General features: G+C 43.0%; 1 protein-coding gene across 4 annotated transcripts in view; it reads left to right on the top strand.

Annotated features, from left to right (window-relative positions):
• LOC112218237 (ATP-binding cassette sub-family C member 8) overlaps positions 1–14,986 on the top strand; it is a 140,741-nt gene that overhangs the window by 40,111 nt on the left and 85,644 nt on the right. For all 4 annotated transcript variants that reach the window (XM_042301247.1, XM_042301246.1, XM_042301245.1 and 1 more), the window contains exons 7-9: positions 4,076–4,264; positions 8,892–9,056; positions 10,064–10,219. In XM_042301247.1, the coding sequence (XP_042157181.1) occupies positions 4,076–4,264; positions 8,892–9,056; positions 10,064–10,219 (510 nt within the window). The remainder of the gene's footprint in view (positions 1–4,075; positions 4,265–8,891; positions 9,057–10,063; positions 10,220–14,986) is intronic.

The raw sequence follows: 14,986 nt of genomic DNA, 5'->3' as shown, positions 1-14,986 counted from the left end.
TCTATATCATCGACTGCATCCTTATGTAATACATGTATCACTAGCCACTTTAACTATGCCACTTTGTTTACATACTCATTTCATATGTATATACTGTACTCGTTATCAGCTACTGTATCTTGCCTATGCTGCTCTGTACCATCACTCATTCATATATCCTTATGTACATATTCTTTATCCCCTTACACTGTGTATAAGACAGTAGTTTTGGAATTGTTAGTTAGATTACTTGTTCGTTATTACTGCATTGTCGGAACTAGAAGCACAAGCATTTCGCTACACTCGCATTAACATCTGCTAACCATGTGTATGTGACAAATAAGATTTGATTTGATTTGATATATCCCCCCACACACTCACACACATCCACTGAACTGATATATATATATATATCCCCCCACACACTCACACACATCCACCGTTCCGGTTCCCTGACTGTGTGTTACTGTCCAGTTTCACAGGAAATAAGATCATGTGACATCCCAAGCCATATCTGGCAACTCTGCAGGCTAAATAATGTTATTTTGCTTATATGTCGATTTGACACAAGCGTGAATATGTGAAACTTGAGACTTTAATCATCACACAGAGTAGCAGAGGGACAAACCCAGTCACCACACACACACACACACACACACACACACTTCCCACTTTCTTCCCATGAAAAGTCGAGTTCTTTCACCCTGTGAGGGGTCAAAAAGTCGCAGTGTTCACAGTAGAATGATAATGACCTTGCTCCTCTTAATCTTTTAGTCTTCTTTTCCCTTCCATCTCTCTACTTCATCTCTCCATCTCTTTAATCCTTCTCTCCTCCTGGAAGAACGTGGGGTGCGGATTCACAAGCAGCCCGGACTGTCTCATTGACCTCGGAGTCCAATGTGCACTGGAAAACCCTGACCCTGTTGTGACCTTTGATCCTTGACCCCTGTCCCCTGCCACGTGTTGTGTCTCACTGAAAGAACCACGTCTGACCAACTCTCTCGCTATCTCTCTCAGAACCGTCTTCTTGACCCTATAACCTTCAAGGCGACTCACTCAACTGAGACCGCTCGTATCAGAGGTTCTCCGCTCTGCCACAGCTGACTCTATCTGCTGCCTTTGACGCTGTGAACCATCAGATCCTCCTCTCCACACTCCTGGATTGCGTCCTACCTGTCGCTCCTACCAGGTGGCGTGGAGAGAATCTGTCTGCACCATATGCTCTTACTACTGGTGTCCCACAGGGCTCTGTTCTAGGCCCTCTCCTCTTTTCTCTTTTCACTCTTTTCACACAAAGTCGCTCGGGTTCTGTCATATCCTCACATGGTCTCTCCTATCATTGCTATGCGGATGACACTCAACTACTCAAAAATCTTGGTGTGACCCTGGACAACACCCTGTCATTCTCTGCAAACATCAGTGACTCGCTCCTGCAGGTTTATGCTCTACAACATCCGTAGAGGATGACTTTTCCTCACACAAGATGCGGAGCAGGTCCTAATCCAGGCACTTGTAATCTCTCGTCTAGACTACTGCAACATTCTGTTGGCTGGGCTCCCCGCGTGTGCCATCATACCCCTGCATTTTATCCAGAATGCCGCAGCCCGCCTGGTGTTCAAACTTCCCAAGTTCTCCCATGTCACCCTGCTACTCTGCACCTTCTTAACTTCAGGTTATGCTCAAACCCTACATCCCATCCTAAGCACTCCACTCCACCACCTCTGGTCTCACCACCTCTGGTCTCTTACTTTGTTGATGGGAAATGTATTTTATACGATTGGGATGTGTTGTCTCACCTAGCTATCTTAAGATGAATGCACTACTTGTAAGTCGCTCTGGGGTGGTTTGAAACAAGTGCAGGGTTAAAACAAGCATATGGGTATTTACACTACAGTACAGCACTAGGGTATGAACAGAACATCTGTTTGTTGCTGTCAAACTAGAAACCATATATGCATAAATACATATTTGGATTTGGCTGAGATGGGGCCCAAGGGAAAATGGCCATAGGGTCTGATTATTACAGTTAGTGTGTAGTGACAAATCCTATATGAGCTAGAACGCATGAATGGCTTGGGACGTGACGTGCACATTTGTGTCCATGAAACAGGAAAGTCACACACACCAAGGTCATTTTCGGAAGTCGGGAAGAACCAAATTTGGTTTATTTGTTTATTTATGCATCTGCCCCTGTGCTCTCTACATCAAAAAGCCTGACCAGAGGCTGCCTCCAAGCCAGGACCTTCACCCCCTAGAGAGGAGTGGGAAAGCCAGGACTCACACACGTGCACATGCGCACACACAGACCGAGAGGCTGTGGCTTGTTTACTACTCTAGCCAGAGTAGCCAGCCACTCTCTCTGATCATCACAAACTCGAAATGTGTAAACATCACACAACGCATTGTCAGCGGCAGGGGTATAACTACAATAAATAGTTTAACATACAAAATGTTTGGCCTCTGAATATTTATCCTTCATACAGTATACATGGAGGGTTTTAACCTTTGTTTAAAATATTGAGATCAGGCAAACATTTTGACTGCACACAAGTGCCTGATTGCTGGTGTTATTGAAGGATCTGAGCTCATCTCTTCTGTGAGGTCACAGGATAATCCTAGGATTACAACTGAACTCATGAGATGGCAGTACTGGGAGGACATCATTACTAGGGAACCACTGAGATGAGAAGCACGAGAACTACGCTCTTCTTCTTCTTCCCTCATTAAACACTGAATCCCAAGATGCAACAGATACAGCGAGCCAGCAGGGGTTCCATGCTTGTCCTAGTTCTGTAGGTTTTTTTGTGTGTGTGTGGCTGGTGCACTGCTCCTGATCAAATTGGGTATGCAGTTGTTGTTTTTTCCCCGGGCCAATTACCTTTTCATGTCATGTTAACAGCCTTGTGATGTGTGACCTAGTTTTTCTGTTGGAATACTTTTTTTTTTAGAAAGAACTGACCGTGAGAACCGCTGCAATACAGCAGAAATGTATTCCGATTCCTTAATAGGAACTTAGATAGTACTTTACTTGAATCTTGCACAGCAAATTCTCCGGTGCTAAATCAACACTGACAGTGTTCAATTCAACACTGGTCCGGTGTCAATATGGGTCCACAAATTTCAGTATAAAATGAACACACTGCTTAGTGTAAAGCCTTATTTGTATATTTCACAGCGTGCCTTGTCTTTCTGATCAATTGTAGTTACCACCCATGATTGTGTTTGTTAGTGACAGAGAAATGGTTGTTGCAGTCAATTTTCTTTGTCCTGTTGCCTTCACCAAGTGAGATTATAAGCAAATCCATTATGATTTAAATTGTATTCTTCAACACAATCCAATTAGTTAATACAACCTTATATTGAGGGCCTAGTTTTAACCCTAATACAGTGCCCCCAACCTCATTGTTTTCAGGCCTGCAAGTCACAGTATGATGGCTTGCAAAGTGATGTATAATTCCTATTGGAATCCAGCCAGAGTGGAGATATTCACAGTATGATGGCTTGCAAAGTGAGGTGTAATTCCTATTGGAATCCAGCCAGAGTGGAGATATTCACAGTATGATGGCTTGCAAAGTGAGGTGTAATTCCTATTGGAATCCAGCCAGAGTGGAGATATCTAACATAGTGTAAAGCCTTATTTGAGAGACAGAGAAATGGTTGTTGCAGTCAAGTCACATTATGATGGCTTGCAAAGTGAAGTGTAATTCCTATTGGAATCCAGCCAGAGTGGAGATATCTAACATTTGGAATTTGTATTCACCCACAACCTGCATTCAGAATGACTTCTGGATTGGGTAGTTGAAGATATGAAACTACCTAAACCATCTAAACAAGGAACAACCATTTCAGTAACGAGTGCAATAAATCCAAGTAACCAATTTGGATAAAAATGTTCTACACTATTTATATTTGAGTAGCATAAGATTAATAAAAATAATAGATATTGAAACAAACAGTTAGAACAATGGAGCACGCTGTGAAATATAACAATGGACTAGACTGAAATATCAACTCTAGTTAACACTGGCCAATATCCTGTGATTTTTCACCTTTTTTTACCTGATATACTGTAATCATGATGTTCATCCCCTTGCAGAGGCCTCTGGGCTCCATGCCGCAGGACCCTAAGTGGATCTGGAGGGCCCTATGCCAGGCGTTTGGACGTCCTCTCATCATCAGCATCACCTTTCGCTTCCTGGCTGACCTGCTGGGCTTCGCTGGGCCTCTCTGTATCTCTGGCATCGTCCACCACATCAGCAAGGAGAATCGCACCATACAGCCCCCGGTGAGAATATATGATTTATATATAGGGCAGCTAAAAGCTGAATTGTGTATACATCAAGAAATGTAAGAAAGCAAAGTAAATCAATCAATGTTAGCTAATCAAGAAAGTTTGGACGTCAGATCGATGGGTCAGAGGTAGCTACAGATTCTAACACCAGATAATGTGATCCATCCGCCCCAAATCTGACCATTATACTGGTAGTTACAGGTGTGGCTTCAAAATGTTGCCAGAGGTTTTTCAACTAACCTGATATTGGCGATACCTCGATTTGTGGAAACAGGAGTCTCATTAAATGTCAGTGTCCAGTTGCAGGGGGTCTGTTTGAATTAAGAAAATGCTCCGTTTTTAAAGTAAATAAATGTTTTGGTCCGTGAATGTCATGATGTCACCTGCTTAGCATTATTCTAATGAGCTCCACCCAGTATATTAATTTTCACATATACTTTTACATTTTGGTCATTTACTTTCTCAACTAAGGTAGTTAAACAACAACATAACACAGTCATAGCAAGTAAAAGCTTTTTGTAACCGTTACTGAGAATGTTGTTGCTGTTTGTGCCGGCTACTTGTTTAGTTTGTGCCGGCTACTTGTTTAGTTTGGGCCGGCTACTTGTTTAGTTTGGGCCGGCTACTTGTTTATTTTGGGCCGGCTACTTGTTTATTTTGTGCCGGCTACTTGTTTAGTTTGTGCCGGCTACTTGTTTAGTTTGGGCCGGCTACTTGTTTAGTTTGGGCCGGCTACTTGTTTAGTTTGGGCCGGCTACATGTATTTTAATGAACTACATTACAAATTATAAGTATTTTGTACTTTATTTTGATACATTGCTATTGTGTATCTATATTTTGTCATTTTTGCCCATCCCTGCAAACACTGATGGGCAAGGACACATACAGTTGAAGTCGGAAGTTTACATACACCTTAGCCAAATACATTTAAACTCAGTTTTTCACAATTCCTGACATTTAATCCAAGTAAAAATTCCCTGTCTTAGGTCAATTACGATCACCACTTTATTTTAAGAATGTGAAATGTCAGAATAATAGTTGAGAGAATGATTTATTTCAGCTTTTATTTCTTTCATCACATTCCCAGTGGGTCAGAAGTTTACATACTCAATTAGTATTTGGTAGCATTGCCTTTAAATTGTTTAATTTGAGTCAAATGTTTTGGGTAGCCTTCCACCAGCTTCCCACAATAAATTGGGTGAATTTTGGCCCATTCCTCCCGACAGAGCTGGTGTAACGGAGTCAGGTTTGTAGGCCACCTTGATCGCACACGCTTTTTCAGTTCTGCCCACAGATTTTCTATAGGATTGAGGTCAGGGCTTTGTGATGGCCACTCCAATACCTTGACTTTGTTGTCCTTAAGCCATTTTGCCACAACTTTGGAAGTATGCTTGGAATCATTTTCCATTTGGAAGACCCATTTGCGACCCAGCTTTAACTGATGTCTTAAGATGCTGCTTCAATATATCCACATAATTTTCCTGCCTCATGATGCCATCTATTTTGTGAAGTGCACCAGTCCTTCCTGCAGCAAAGCACCCCCACAACATGATGCTGCCACCCCCGTGCTTCACGGTTAGGATGGTATTCTTCGGCTTGCAAGCCTCCCCCTTTTTCCTCCAAACATAACGATGGTCATTATGACCAAATAGTTCTATTTTTGTTTCATCAGACCAGAGGACATTTCTCCAAAAAGTATGATCTTTGTCCCCATGTGCATTTGCAAACCGTAGTCTGGCTTTTTTTTTTATGGCGGTTTTGGAGCAGTGGCTTCTTCCTTGTTGAGCGGTCTTTCAGGTTATGTCACTATAGGACTTGTTTTACTGTGGATATAGATACTTTAGTACCTGTTTCCTCCAGCATCTTCACAAGGTCCTTTACTGTTGTTTTGGGATTGATTTGCACTTTTCGCACTAAAGTACGTTCCTCTCTAGGAGACAAAACGCGTCTCCTTCCTGAGCAGTATGACGGCTCCATGGTCCCATGGTGTTTATACTTGCGTACTATTGTTTGTACAGATGAACGTGGTACCTGCAGGCGTTTGGAAATTGCTCCCAAGGATGAACTAAACTTGTGGAGGTCTACAATTTTCTTTCTGGGGTATTGGCTGATTTCGGACCCACTGGAATTGTGATACAGTGAATTATAAGTTACATATTCGTCGCCAGACCCACTGGCTCCAGGTCATCTACAAGTCCATGCTAGGTAAAGCTCCGCCTTATCTCAGTTCACTGGTCACGATGGCAACACCCATCCGTAGCACGCGCTCCAGCAGGTGTATCTCACTGATCATCCCTAAAGCCAACACCTCATTTGGCCGCCTTTCGTTCCAGTACTCTGCTGCCTGTGACTGGAACGAATTGCAAAAATCGCTGAAGTTGGAGACTTTTATCTCCCTCACCAACTTCAAACATCAGCTATCTGAGCAGCTAACCGATCGCTGCTGCTGTACATAGTCTATTGGTAAATAGCCCACCCATTTTCACCTACCTCATCCCCATACTGTTCTTATTTATTTACTTGCTCTTTTGCACACCAATATCTCTACCTGTACATGACTATCTGATCATTTATCACTCCAGTGTTAATCTGCAAAATTGTAATTATTCGCCTACCTCCTCATGCCTTTTGCACACATTGTATATAGACTCCCCCCTTTGTTTTCTACTGTGTTATCGACTTGTTAATTGTTTATTCCATGTGTAACTCTGTGTTGTCTGCTCACACTGCTATGCTTTATCTTGGCCAGGTCGCAGTTGCAAATGAGAACTTGTTCTCAACTGGCCTACCTGGTTAAATAAAGGTGAAATAAAAAATAAATTAAAAAATAAAAAAAATAATCTGTCTGTAAACAATTGTTGGAAAAATTACTTACTCATGCACAAAGTAGATGTCCTAACCGACTTGCCAAAACTATATTTTGTTAACAAGAAATTTGTGGAGTTGTTGAAAAGCGAGTTTTAATGACTCCAACCTAAGTGTATGTAAACTTCTGACTTCAACTGTAGGTGCATGCACGCACACACACACACACTTGATCTCCCGTTTCTTTTAAAGGTCAGGTCCTCCAAAAGGAGGACACACTTATCCTCAAAGGTGAACTCCTCATTTTAAGCCAATTAAGTATTTATGAGGCTAATGACTGGCGACCTCACCATGCTGCTTTCTGTCTGTCGGTCTGTCTCAAACTCTCATATTCCACTCAGAGCAGACAGGAAATGGACGCATCTGTCAGATCTCCTCTCTTGCTGTAATAATAGATCCTCCGTTTGTTGTTTGAAAGTCACAGAGTTGCGTAATGGAACATTGCTGATTTGCCTCAGTAACAGTTCTGTAGCTACGTGTAGAAAGCAGAAGGTAAATGCCTTCTTCCGAAATAAAAGGTATTTTGTGATTTTGTCAGAGGTTACGAAACTGAATATCTATAAGAGGAGATGATTTGGAAACAGTGGGGTGGACCTGTTATCTGTAGACACTTATAGAAGGCAAACAGCGTTCTTTTCTGGCTCTGGCTCCATCTCGACATTGTGTTTGGGCCGAGGTTAGACTGAAATAGTCGCCCCTGGAAGAGATTACAGAGTGCTGTCGAGCTAAAAAATTATGCCATGAGACTGTAGGCTGACAAGAAAAGGAGGTGTAGTCAACTATTGATAGATGCAATGGCTTGGAACTTCTCAATAACTTGTTGTGAATCCCTGCAATGGAGCGTCCAGATGTCCAGAGAGAAATGGAAAGCTGGAACTTGAAGGGCAGCGTACTCAAACAAAGTATTCATTTGCATTCAATTGACATACATTTAGGACAGGAGTTGACTGTGTACCATTAAAGATTGTGAAATGTCTCTGTGTATGAGTGTGTGAAAGAGAGAAGGAGACAGCAAGAAAGAGAGCGAGATAGACAGGGAAGAGGGAGAGAGTGTGAGAAAGAGACTTGCCAAATTATATCTAAGCTAGAATGACGTATTACCTGTCCTAGTTTTAACGGCTCCTCAGAGATATGAGAACAAATATATCTTTCTCACCTGAGAGCCTTGACTGCATAATCCAAGGCTAGGGACAGCACCTGAAGGATGACTTCTGTCATTGATTGAACATCCTTAAAATAGTGGATTTGATACAGTATGACCCCAACCTTGGTGTGATTCACTGGGAGAACTGAATGACTCTAAAGACATCCATCATCATTACAGTACAGCCAGAAAGAGGGTGAAAGAGGGTGAAAGAGGGTGAAAGAGGGTGAAAGAGGGTGAAAGAGGGTGAAAGAGGGTGAAAGAGGGTGAGTGTGCCAAAGAATAGCTGGCATGATCAGGAGTGTTCGATAAGAAAGGTACAGCGGATTACTTTTAAGTAGATCATTTTAGGGAATGACTGGGAGTTACTTTTCTCAACGGGGTAGGAATTCATGTAATTTCCTTATCGAAAATCAAACCATTTTCCCCTCTGATGTGCATATTCTCTTTGAGAGATTTTGAACTTGTCATGACAGTCACAGTCAGACTCGCAGTATGTGTTTTCTTTGATCCGTTGCCCTCCCAGCAGGCAGCTCCTGTCTATGTGAGTAGGATATTGACTGGGGGGCTGACTGACTGGGTCCATGTTTGTGTCTCTCGCTTTGCTTTCAGATAAAGCTGCTGGGGGTCTACTTTATCTCCTCTCAAGAGTTCTTGGCGAATGCATACGTGCTGGCCGTGCTGCTGTTCTTTGCCCTGATCCTGCAGAGAACCTTCCTCCAGGCCTCGTATTATGTGGCCATCGAGACGGGCATCAACTTACGAGGGGCTATACAGGTACTGTAGGCCTATGCACAGTAGGGACCACTACGCATAAATGGTCTCTGCAAACTTTCACATACAGCCCACGTTGATGTCCGTGGAGATTTGTGTGAAGACATTCTGCCCCTTATGCTTATTCTCATTCTCTATTACTTAGAAGCAGGGGATTGGTGTTACAAAAGCATCTGCAGTATCAATACATCAGTTTTGTTCTGTATGCCTGCCTATGGTAGAAACCCAGCAGAGCTCCTAGAGAGTACGGTCATACATTGTCAACATATACAATGGCAGGTAACTGCCGAAGTAAAATAAACATAAAGTGTCTTAATGGGGCATTGAGCCACCACGAGTCATCAGAACAGATCCAATGTGCCTTGTCTGAAGGGATGCGACACCATTCTTCCACGAGGAATCCCATAATTTGCCGTTTTGTTGATGGTGGTGGATAACTCCAGAATCTCCCGTAGTTGTTCAATTGGGTTGAGATCTGGTGACTGACACACAAACACTTTATTAAAACAACCTATGCTCCTTCGAGTCCCCTCTTTCAAAGTCACTGAAATCTCTTCGAGCCATGGTAGCCAGAATAATGGGCAATTGGGCATTTTTATACATGTCCCTAAGCATGATGGGATGTTCATTAACTCAGGAACCACACCTGTGTGGAAGCACCTGTTTTAATCCCACATTTAGGGTAGACCATCGTTGTAAATAAGAATTTATTCCTAACTGACTTGCCTAGTTAAATAAAAGTTAAAGACACATACAAAAAATAATTGACTGTGTGAAAGTGTTTCTTTTATTTTGGCAGTTACCTGTAGATTGTCCATTATGTTGCCATTATTATACATGTATAGCAGGGGGGGGGGACTAAGAATGAGAGTAGCCAAACTACATCACATGTAAGGTGAGATATAGTAAGGCGAGGTCCTCTGGTAACTATACTATATTACAGGTTTGTGAGGGTGGAGCGTTCCTTGATCTGTTTCCCTATGATGTGTCTGACTGACTTCTCCTTCCAGACTAAGATCTACAACAAGATCATGCGGCTGTGCACCTCCAACATGTCCATGGGAGAACTGACAGTGGGACAGATCTGTAACCTGGTAGCCATAGATACCAACCAGCTCATGTGGTTCTTCTTCCTCTGTCCCAACCTGTGGGCCATGCCAGTCCAGGTAACACTATTCTGTTCTCCTGTCCTTGGTTAGGTTCTATTCAGCTGTATTTCATTATATTCACAGGCAGTAAAGGGGCAAATAAGTTACTATATTTCATATTGCAATACACCTTCTGTAATCTAAATACAGTATCAAAGCAAGTACTGTGTAATGACACAGAGTACAATACTGTAGAATTGACTGAATTGTTCTTTAAAAAGTAAATGAGTTTTGAATTTCACTGTATTTTACTGTAATTACATGGGATTAGTGCAAGCAGGTTGTTTGCTAGGTACACAGTACGGCATATCAACAATATATTATATCACTTTAAATAACATACCAGCTCAATTGGTACAGCACTCTCCTCTCACGAACAAGTAGAACAAATAATAGTCTCTTACAAGGCACTCCTCAAATGATCTTAAGGAGCTAGCTGTCACGTCCTGACCCTAGTTATTGTGTTAATTGTTTGTTTTAGTTGGTCAGGACGTGAGTTGGGTGGGCATTCTACGTTATGTGTTTCTAGGTTGTTTTTCTGTGTTCGGCCTAGTATGGTTCTCAATCAGAGGCAGGTGTCGTTAGTTGTCTCTGATTGAGAATCATACTTAGGTAGCCTGGGTTTCACTGTGTGTTTGTGGGTGTTTGTTTTCCGTGCCTGTGTTTTTCACCACACGGTACTGGTTTCGGTTTTGTTTATTCACGGTACGTTTATTGTTTTTGTATGGAGTGTTCAGTTTATGTGTTTAATAAACAACCCTGGACACTTACCACGCCGCATCTTGGTCCTCCGATCCTTCTCGCCTCTCCTCTTCAGACAAAGAGGAGGAAAACCATTACACCAGCAACAACAATACCATGCACCCTCAATATCAAATCTGTTGTTTTTACAGTAACTTACCGGCAGCCAGTTACCTGTAAGTTACTGTAAATCAAGGTACAGTATGTTTCCGTAAATTCCAAATAAACCTTAGTTTAACAGTACATTACTGTAAAGTTTACCGATAATATACTGTATATTTCTAAAAGCTATAACAAGAGCAAGGTATTGATAATCGTTTTTAGATAGAAAACAGCATGAGAAGATGGCCAACATGAAGAGATCAAAAGTGGGCCAAAATATGCTACAGAGAAGGCATTCTGTGAACATAATTGACAGCAGAATCCTGCCAGGATTTTTTTTACAGTGTGGTCAAAAGGTTTTTGGAACTCTAAAAATACAGTACGGTACTGTATTCTGTCGGATGGACTTGCAGAATCATTCGAAATATATCAATTATTTCCCCGTCCACAAATCAGGTAGCCTGGGTTTTCACTGTTGTTTTGTGGGTGATGGTTTCCGTGTCTGTGTTTTTAAATGACCGTTTTCCATTACAGTGTATTCTAGTCTAAACTACAAACTACTATATCAAAGGCAGGATATGAGTCACAAGGGTAGAAAATACAGATGGGCAGAAAAGAAGAAGCACAGCAGGAGAAGCCCTATGGATTTGAAATAAATGTATGGCTGTACTGTATATTAGAACAGTGTGACCTTCAGGTTTGTGCTCCGTGGCATGTATAATTAATGTTAAGGAGTGATGATCTCTCATAGCCCATCTCTAAATCTATACATGGAAATGAAAGGAAGGTGTTTGGGGAAAACACACAAAAATATAAACGTAACATGTAAAGTGTTGGTCCCATGTTTCATGAGCTGAAATAAAAGATCCCAGAAATGTTCCATACACACAAAAAGCTTATTTCTCTCAAATTTTGTGCACAAATTTGTTTATATCCCTGTTAGTGAGCATTTCTCCTTTGCCAAGATAATACATCCATCCACCTGACAGGTGTGGCATATCAAGAAGCTGATTAAACAGCATGATCATTACACAGGTGCACCTTGTGCTGGGGACAACTAAAGGCCACTCTAAAATGTGCAGTTATGTCACACAACGCAATGCTACAGATGTCTCAAGTTTTGAGGGACCGTGCAATTGGCATGCTGACTGCAGGACTGTCCACCAGAGCTGTTGCCAGAGAATTGAATGTTAATTTCTTTACCATAAGCCCCCTCCAACATCGTTTTAGAGAATTTGGCAGTACATCCGACCGACCTCACAACCACAGGTCACGTGTAACCACACAAGCCCAGGACCTCCACATCCGGCTTCTTCACCTGCAGGATCATCTTAGACCAGCCACCCGGACAACTGATGAAACGGTGGGTTTGCACAATCAAAGAATTTCTGCACAAACTGTCAGAAACCGTCTAAGGGAAGCTCATCTGCGTTGTTTGGTGTCGTAACCGACTTCAGAGGGCAAATGCTCACCTTCGATGGCTGCTGGAACACTGGAGAAGTGTGTTCTTCACGGATGAATCCCGGTTTCAACTGTACCAGATGGTATGGCATCGTATGGGTGAGCAGTTTGCTGATGTCAACTTTGTGAACAAATCAAATTTCACAGATGTAGATCTTACAGTGAAATGCATAGTTCAAGATATAGAGTTCAGAAAATATTTACAAAATAAACTACAGTAAAAAATAAAATGAAAAGTAACACAATAAAATTACATAACAATAACGAGGTACCGAGCCAATGTACAGTGAGGGGGGAAAAAGTATTTGATCCCCTGCTGATTTTGTACGTTTGCCCACTGACAAAGAAATGATCAGATTATAATTTTAATGGTAGGTTTAACAGTGAGAGACAGAATAACAACAAAAAAATCCCAAAAAACGCATGTCAAAAATGTTATAAATTGATTTGCATTTTAATGAGGGAAATAAGTATTTGACCCCTCTCAATCGGAAAGATTTCTCTTTTTCTTTCGACACTCTTAAAGGCAGTGCTCCTAATCTCAGTTTGTTACCTGTATAAAAAACACCCGTCCACAGAAACAATCAAGCAATCAGATTCCAAACTCTCCACCATGGCCAAGACCAAAGAGCTCTCCAAGGATGTCAGGGACAAGATTGTAGACCTACACAAGCAGCTTGGTGAGAAGGCAACAACTGTTGGCGCAATTATTAGAAAATGGAAGAAGTTCAAGATGACGGTCAACCACCCTCGGTCTGGGGCTCCATGCAAGATCTCACCTCGTGGGGCAGCAATGATCGTGAGGAAGGTGAGTGATCAGCCCAGTACTACACGGCAGGACCTGGTCAATGACCTGAAGAGAGCTGGGACCACAGTCTCAATGAAAACCATTAGTAACACACTACGCCGTCATGGATTAAAATCCTGCAGCGCACAAAAGGTCCCCCTGCTCAAGCCAGCGCATGTCCAGGCCCGTACGAAGTTTGCCAATGACCATCTGGATGATCCAGAAGAGGAATGGGAGAAGGTCATGTGGTCTGATGAGACAAAAATAGAGCTTTTTGGTCTAAACTCCACTCGCCGTGTTTGGAGGAAGAAGGATGAGTACAACCCCAAGAACAACGTCCCAACCGTGAAGCATGGAGGTGGAAACATCATTCTTGGGGATGCTTTTCTGCAAAGGGGACAGGGCGACTGCACCGTATTGAGGGGAGGATGGATGGGGCCATGTATCGCGAGATCTTGGCCAACAACCTCCTTCCCTCCGTAAGAGTATTGAAGATGGGTCGTGGCTGGGTCTTCCAGCATGACAACGACCCGAAACACACAGCCAGGGCAACTAAGGAGTGGCTCCGTAAGAAGCATCTCAAGGTCCTGGAGTGGCCTAGCCAGTCTCCAGACCTGAACCCAATATAAAATCTTTGGAGGGAGCTGAAAGTCCGTATTGCCCAGCGACAGCCCCGCAACCTGAAGGATCTGGGGAAGGTCTGTATGGAGGAGTGGGCCAAAATCCCCGCTGCAGCGTGTGCAAACATGGTCAAGAACTACAGGAAATGTATGATCTCTGTAATTGCAAACAAAGGTTTCTGTACCAATATTAAGTTCTGCTTTTCTGATGTATCAGAAATTCCGTCTCTCAGAGTTGAAGTGTACCTATGATAAAAATTACAGACCTCTACATGCTTTGTAAGTAGGAAAACCTACAAAATCAGCAACGTGTCAAATACTTGTTCTCCCCACTGTAGGTGTTCCTTTTGTCCAGGTGGGAAAGGGCAGTGTGGAGTGAGATTGAGATTGCATATGCGAATTGTAGTGGGTCTAGGGTTCCCGGGATGATGGTGTTGATGTGAGCCATGACCCGCCTTTCAAAGCGCTTCATGGCTACCGACATGAGTGCTACGGGGCAGTAGTCATTTAGGCAGGATACCTTCGCATTCTTTTTATTTTTATTTTTTTATTTTTGAATTTTACCCCTTTTTCTCCCCAATTTCGTGGTATCCAATTGTTGTAGTAGCTACTATCTTGTCTCATCGCTACAACTCCCGTACGGGCTCGGGAGAGACGAAGGTTGAAAGTCATGCGTCCTCCGATATACAACCCAACCAAGCTGCACTGCTTCTTAACACAGCGCACATCCAACCCGGAAGCCAGCCGCACCAATGTGTCGGAGGAAACACCGTGCACCTGGCCACCTTGGTTAGCGCACACTGCGCCCGGCCCGCCACAGGAGTCGCTGGTGCGCGATGAGACAAGGACACCCCTACCGACCAAACCCTCCCTAACCCGGACGACGCTAGGCCAATTGTGCGTCGCCCCACGGACCTCCTGGTCGCGGCCGGATACGACAGATCCTGGGCGCGAACCCAGGGACTGATGGCACAGCTGGCGCTGCAGTACAGCGCCCTTAACCACTGCGCCACCCGGGAGGCACCTTTGCATTCTTTGGCACAGGGACTATGGTCGTCTGCTTGAAACATGTTG

This window comes from Oncorhynchus tshawytscha, linkage group LG19, assembly GCF_018296145.1.
Source record: "Oncorhynchus tshawytscha isolate Ot180627B linkage group LG19, Otsh_v2.0, whole genome shotgun sequence".
NCBI classification, from domain to species: Eukaryota; Metazoa; Chordata; class Actinopteri; order Salmoniformes; family Salmonidae; genus Oncorhynchus; species Oncorhynchus tshawytscha.
This window is presented reverse-complemented; position numbering and strand designations above follow the sequence as displayed.